A 7194-nucleotide genomic window follows, 5' to 3' on the forward strand; every position below is an offset into this window, starting at 1 on the left:
ATAATTCGCGTGTTTACCAGGCATGAAAATTCTTGCTTTCGGCTCCCCCCCACCCCCCCCCCCCGTAAGCCCCCTCCCCTTCCCCCTCCCCACCACCTCCGCCCTCCGCGAGCGAAACTCTGTCTAAAAAAATATTGGCCCGGGGCACAGAAAGTTTTGCATAAATTCATAAGTGATGAATGGCTGATTTTAACGTTATTTGGGTATTTGTCAGAACTTAACAAATATACATGGGGGCGGCGGTTCATAAACTTAAACATCTCAATATCCCCTTTCTTCTGGAAATAAATTACGTTTGTTTGCCGGGCTTGGAGTCTTAAGGTAGCCGACATTAGGAATATTTTAAAAGCCATCATCCATCGAGCATGTCTCCCAGGCGCCAGGAAGATTAAATGAAAGAATCATAAGATGGAGGTCTTTAACTTTTAATCCTTTTACAATGAAGCCTCAGATAGTCGCGGGGGCAGGGTGCCCTCTCTGGGGGGAATAATGCCGTTATTCCTCGGCTCTCAGTTAATGAATACCCTAACGTCTGTCCCACGGCTGACGGAGGCAGCGCCGGGGAGGGGGCTCCGGCTCCCGGGCCAGGCTATTGAAATGAGGAGCCACCGAGGCTGCGTCGGGAGGGAAGAAAGCGCCGGGCTGGAGGGACGGGGCGGGCGGGGCCGGGGGCGCGGGGACCGCGCTGGGGACCCGGCGCAGGTTTGAAATGATTAGCATAGATTCGCCGGGACTCCGGCCCCGGGGTGGGGGTGGGGGTGGGGTGGGGTGGGGTGGGGGAGGGATGCCGCGAGGGAGGCGCGGGGAGGTGGCAGGGGGGTGGGGAGGGCGCGAGGGAGAGCGACTTCGGAGTCCAAGATAAATAAAGGGAGCGCGGCGCGGTGTCAGGAAGCGGCCCACGTGGAGCCGCGCGGAGGGGCGCCGCCGCGCACTGCGGCCGAGGGACGCGCGCGAGTCGAGCGCCCGCCCCGACCAGTTGCCTTTCCCAGGGGAGGGGTGACGGTGATGTTTTGCACGTCCCTTCCAGCGGCAGCCCACCCCCTGCCCCTCTCTAGCCCCAAAGCTCAAGGGTCCCGATTCTGAGTTCTCCTCCCTCCTCCCCACCCCCAAGTGGAGTCAGTGTCCAGAGCGGGGGGCGCACCCCATTCCCAAATGCAGATTCCGCCCCCCCCCCATCCCCGAAATCTTGAGCCTCAGTGTCCTCCTTAGGTCCCGGGGCGGGGTGGGGGTGGGGGAGGCGAATGTCAAATCACCCAGCTATGCCAGCAATTCCGGCCGAGGGCCTGGGGTTTTGGGGGCTCCGACCTGCAAGATTCCGGAGCCTGAGTGTGTGGATTCCAAAGGACTGGGTCCCGTAGCTTGCATCACCGCAGCTTCCGGGCGTGCAAAGGGTTAACGCCGGCTGGTTATTGATGGGGGGGGGGGGGAGCGGTGCGAGGCGGGAGGGGTGACGGGATCTGGGTGGGCGCGCTCTGATCTCTCCCACCACCAACCCCCCCCCCCCCCATTCCTCGGGGGTCAAGTTTCAGCGGCACTCCGCCCCCAGGGTAGGTGTGAAAGACACGTGTCCCCATTGTGAAGGGCCTGTCAGGCAGGACAAAGCGGCCGCCCACCCTCCCCCCCGCCCCTCAGCCCAGCCTGGGGTCAGCTCCAGGGGGCCGGCTGGGTGTCGAGGTCAGGACGGGCCCGAGCTTTGGTGACATAGGGAGAAAAAGCTGGGACACTGGGCGGAGGCCACGTGATGCTCAAGTGAGGGGTTTGAGAATAACCCTCTCCCCCCCCCCCCCCCGCTCCCACCCACCCCCAGAAGGAAAAACTGAGCGGTCATCTCCATCACACCCCAAGAGGGGATGAGCCCCTTCTCCCAACAGGCGTAGTAAGCGCAGCGGCACCCCTACCCACCCCCTCCAGCCCCCACACCCCCCATCAATCACCAACACAGAGAATCGCAGTGTGGAGCGCAGTCGATTTTAGTGGTTTTCTTTAATCCTGCTCTGCACTTCTTTCTCATTTACTACACGGGATATTATAAAGAATAAATAGCAGATACTCTTAATTTACAATGATTAGTCATTCCATTTGTTCTCTATATTTACAATAACTGTAAAATAACATTGAACTCTATAGCTTCTTCGAGGTCCAAGGAAAACCAAAACACTTTCCGAAGAATGGAAAATAGCTTTTTAAAAGTCCTTCTACAAAAGTTCTCCCCTCTCTTTGTACTTTAAGAAAAAATAACTTTTCCCCCCTGCTTCGCCATGCGAAGGGCACTGGAATATAAATAGCAGGTTAACATTATTAGCGACAACCAGAATAAGTCTCTCTTTGCTCTGTTCTTTTTTTTTTTTTTCCTTTTGCTTATTTTTTTTTTTTAAAAATACAGTAGAAGCCGGTAACTTTTAACGTATAATACTGACCTTTTAATAAGTAAATTAAAACTGGGACCGTATATACACACACATATACATTCCTACACAGTTAAACAGTGCATTACATGAACCAGAAAGCTAGGTCTCTGTAGCCAGAAAAAAAAAAAAAAAAAAAAAGTTCATTGAATCCCCCCCCTCCCTCCCCGCCTCGCGAGAGGGTGGTGGAGCTGGTCGGAGACGGTGCGGAGGCGGGGGGCGGGGGCGGGGGCGGGGGCGGGGGGCGTCGGTGGGGTTCCATCCATTGTCCGGGTGCGCGGAGGGGGCCCCGAGTTCTAGCACGAGCACTTGCACTCGGAGATGATGGGGTACTGGATGGGAATCCAGCCGCAGCGCTGGCCCCCGCGCCGCTGACAGCGCCACCGCAGCACCGTGAGGTGCACGGACTTGGACGGCTTGCACACCATGCCCTCGGGCACCGAGCACGAGCGCTTGCTGAAGCAGCTGCCCACCTTCACGTAGCGCGGCCAGAAGCGGCTGCCCAGGTCGTTCCACGCGTACAGCACCGGGCAGAAGGTCTGCGACCACAGCCACATCTGCAGCTTCCTCCGCAGCTTCTTGCTCAGGCGCTGCTTCTTGCCCGGGGCCAAGCCCTCGGAGAACTCCAGCCCTTTGATCTCGCTCGGCATGGCCCCCGACGGCCGCTGCCGCAGCAGCTGGTCCAGCTCGGCCAGGTCCTCGGCGCCCCCGGCCGCGCCCGCGCCCGCGCCCCCGCCCGCGCCCGCGCCCCCGCCCGCGCCCCCGCCCGCGCCCGCGCCCCCGCCGGGCCGCTCCTCGGGGGGCGAGGTGGCCATGAAGCCCGGGTCGTAGTGGCCCCCGAGCAGCGAGCGCAGCAGCGTCTCGTTCAGGTCCTTCTCCTTGGGGTCAAAGATAGGGTCCGGGTGCTCGATGAGGTCCACCAGGGGCAGGTTGTCGCTGGGCGCCGGGCGGATGTGCAGGTAGTGCTGGCCGCCGGCCGGCGCGGCGCGCAGCCCCAGGACCACCAGCAGGGCGTACAGGGTGGCCCCCAGGCCGGGGCAGCGCTCCATGCCGCCGCGCGCCCGCGTCCCCCGGGGAGAGCGCTCCGCGGCCCCCGAGGCGGCTCACCCGCGGCTGGGCGGGCGCAGGGCCGGCAGCATGAGGCGCCGGAGAGCCCTTCGCGCGGCGCCGGCTCCCACCGGGGCGGGGGCGGCGCACGGCTCGGCCGCGGCTCCTCCGCCGCGTCTACTGGGGCCGGCGGCCGCGGCGGGGCGTCCGCGGGGACTCCAGGGCGCCGGCGGGCGCGGGGCGCCGGCTCCTCGCTGCTCCGGGGCGGCGGCGGCGCGGGCGGGCGGTGCGGGGCGCGGGCGCGGGCGGGGCGCGGGGCCGGGCGCGGGGCCGGGCCGCCTCCCTCCTCCTCGGCTCGCCGCGGTCGTCCCGCGCCCGGGGCTCCGGGGCGCGTCCCTCCGCCTGCTCGGGCTCCGCGGCCGGCTCTGCCCGGCGGACTCCAGCGGCGGCGGCGGCGGCGGCGGCGGCGGCGGCGTCCGCGCACGTTGGCACCGGTTTGTCTGTCTCGCAGGGTCCAAGCCTTTAAATTTCCTGCACTTTCAGCTCCATCACCATGGAAACCACTGACTCTCTCGGCGTTGCCCCCTCCCCCTCCTTCCCCCCCAACAACAACCCCACCCCCCACTTCTCCACCCCCGAGGAGCCGGAGCGGCTCGGGCTCGGGGGAAGCCGCCTGCACTCGCCGCGGCGGCGGCTTCGGCAGCGCCCAGGGCCGTGCCCCGCCGGACCCAGATGCCCCGGGAAGCCGACAGCCCGGCTGCCCGCCGGAGCTCACAGGCGGCGGCGGCGGCGGCGGCGGCGGCGGCGGCGGCGGCGGCGGCGGTGGCGCTTGGCAGGTCTCCGCGCAATTTTCTCTCTCCCCCACCACCCACCCCCCTTCTCCTCCTCCTGCAAAATGCACCGCCCCCCTCCTTTCTCCTGGAGCAATGCAACTGGGGCTCTAGGCGCCCCGCCAGGGCCAGTCCTGGGGAAAGCTCGCGGCGGCGCTGGAGCCGGGCTGGAGGGCGCAGGGCCGGTTGTGGGGGGTGCTCGAGGTGGGGCTGCGAGGGGTCCCACCAGCTGGGGGCTTTGCACTGGGCGGGCAGCCGCGGGGAGGTGCCGGGGGCTCGCTTCTCGGTGCAGAGTCCGGCGCAAGGAATTTCTCCATGTGCACGGAGCTTTTTCCCCGGGCGCGTCTCGCCTTCCTCTCTCCGGAGCTGGCTCTGAGTCCCCTCCCCCCAGCGCGGACACACACACACACACACACACACACACACACACACACACTTTGAGCAGGAGCCCGAGAGCCGCAGCGTTGCGCAGCGTGATGTAATTCCTAGGAAGCACTCCTGCCCGTCTGTTACTCGGGCCCACGAGGGGGGTCCGCTCCTCGCCCTCCTCCTCCCCCTCCTCCTCCTCCTCCTCCTCCTCCTCCTCCTCCTCCTCGGCCGGGTCCTGCACCCTGAGTGGCCGAGCTGCAGGGGCGCGTCCGGCTCGCCTGCGGCTCCCCTAGCCGGCCGGGTTCCGCGCCGCCGCTGCTCGGCTCCCTGGGGGCGGCGCGCCCTCTGCTGGCGCCCGGCGAGTCCTGCACCTGGCGCTGGCGGGGGCGGCCCTGCGAGGTGGGCTCGCCTGCTGTCGCCCGGCCCAGCTCCGCTCCTGCTCCCGGGCCCGTGTCACAGTGTGTGTGTGCGTGCGTGGGTGTTTGTGTGCGCGCGCGCTGCGGGGTCCTGTGCCGCTCGGGTCTGTGCTCTCCAAGCTTTCCAGGCCCTCGGTGTAAACAAACTTCCTGAGATTCCTCCGGACGCCCCTCAAATGTCACAAGACGGCCTCAGTGGGCAAGAGCGGAGACCTAAAACTTAAGGAAGGTGACCTGGCAGTAGGGGGATCTGAGTCCTGGCTGCGGCCTGCCCTCCTATGTTAACCTCGGACAAGTCCCTCTTGTGGCACCATGTTCCTTTACTTTCTGCATTTAGTGACACCACTACATTCCTCTTCCAGCCCTACCTTTCTATGATTCTAAATAAACTTGCATGGTGCTTTCTGTTTGCAAAGGGGTGTCCCCTTGATGGGAGAGGGATGTTGAAATGACACTTCTAGTTAATTTCCCCTTGGATGAGGACCTGAATCTAAGCTTTGAAACTCAAACTTGGTTTCCTTTGTGGTGGGTGCGATTGGAGTCTGGAGAAAGCTGGAGAAGAAGGAGTTGGAGAAGATGAATCCAGTAATCACCAGCACTCCATGGAGTGGACTTAGGAGGTCTCACTTCTACTGACAGCCTAAATCACTCTACTTTCTTTCCCCAGAGATCTGTTTCTTCCTTTTAACCTGTGTTGTCTGTGCCCCCCCCCCCGCCCCCGGCCCATGAATTTATCATCTGCCTAAGGAAGTAAACACACTTTGTTTCACAGGAGAGTCTTTCCGAAAAACCTCAGCTGTTGGGAGGGATGGGCCAGTCTCAGCTGAAAACATTTTCTTAAACATTCTCAAATTTTCAAGCCTGCAAACACACACACGCACACACACACAAACACAAACACGCAATGACATGGGGATACTGGACACAATAACAACTCAAATTGATTTGATTGGGAAATGATGTGCGATTAGAACCCAGCACACAGGAGGCTCTCACGCCACATCCCTTTCTTTCTGCTGTGCGATATGGGGGCGTGATGCTGGTTTGTTTCCTTAGGAAGATGAAACGGTCTCCAGAGCAATTTTCTCACTGCTGTGAATTTTAAGCGGTTAAATAATTTTTCAGTGAAGAGCTCAAAAGCTAAGTTCTAGGTCAGTCTCCCTGAGACGGTAGGTTCCAATGCAGGGGTTGTGCTGCTTCCCATTTCATTCATCTCCTCTCTTTCAGATCACCTATTTTTGTATGAAAAGCAACTCGTTTCCTTCAGTCCTTTATCTAGGTTGTGTGGGTTTGACTGAACAGCAAAAAAGTTCCCTCAGGAATGAAAAAACAAACCATGCCAGACAATAGGTTGGATGACCTGGTTATAGTGTGTCCACTGGGTGAAGACTACAGGGAGAAACACAAAAGAGAGAAACTCATGGTTGATCGCCACCCTCCTAGACTTTTGCAGTCCAGTTAAGCGGGGTATGACAAGCATAGGAAGAAAGAAAGAAAAAAAAGAGTGTGGGGGGAAAAATCTATAAATTCCCATAGGACTGTAGACCAGTGTTTCATAACTTTTAAAATCCAAGCCTATTTTTGATGAATATTACAATTTCATGCTGTCCTTTGTTGTTTGAAATTTTGTAATAAAAAAGCCAGAACAATTAGAATACAAACTATAGTGTTCTCAAGCTACACTTAGCCTCCTTCACCATGGGGTTCTGAAATGCCCAGCGGTCCCGCACTCTCCGCCACTCCGGGGTAACCCGTGCCCTTAGATACTGAATGATCTGGGGGATGCAGTTTTCAGAGACTTAGCAGTCTAAAACTTTAGTGGTAGAGCCGAGCTCTCTCTGGGCTTGACAAAGAAATAGGATATATTTATCTGAGTAGCAAGAGGAGGAGATTTTGAGACATAGAATTTGAATCTGCAGGAAGAGGGGAAGCACACTGATCCTGGCACAGACAGGGGGTCTGGGGTGTGGGGAGCAGAGGAGGGAATGTCATAAACCCAGAAACTCAACACAAAGACAACCTCTGGACAGGTGCGTCTTGGTTGAAATTCTGGCCCTGCCTCTCACCAGCTGTGGTAGCTTCTTAACATAGGCATCTTACCTCCAAAGTTTCATTTCCTCATCTGTC

At 59.9% G+C, this 7194-nt stretch overlaps 1 protein-coding gene across 1 annotated transcript; it reads right to left on the bottom strand.

Annotated features, from left to right (window-relative positions):
- Positions 1 to 1964: 1964 nt before the first annotated feature.
- NOG (noggin) lies at positions 1965 to 3635 on the bottom strand. Its single transcript, XM_041725988.1, has one exon. The coding sequence runs from the start codon at positions 3452 to 3454 to the stop codon at positions 2702 to 2704; it is 753 nt and encodes a 250-aa protein (XP_041581922.1). The 5' UTR covers positions 3455 to 3635; the 3' UTR covers positions 1965 to 2701.
- Between the last annotated feature and the right edge of the window lie 3559 nt (positions 3636 to 7194).

Source organism: Vulpes lagopus, chromosome 12 (assembly GCF_018345385.1).
Source record: "Vulpes lagopus strain Blue_001 chromosome 12, ASM1834538v1, whole genome shotgun sequence".
Lineage (NCBI taxonomy): Eukaryota > Metazoa > Chordata > Mammalia > Carnivora > Canidae > Vulpes > Vulpes lagopus.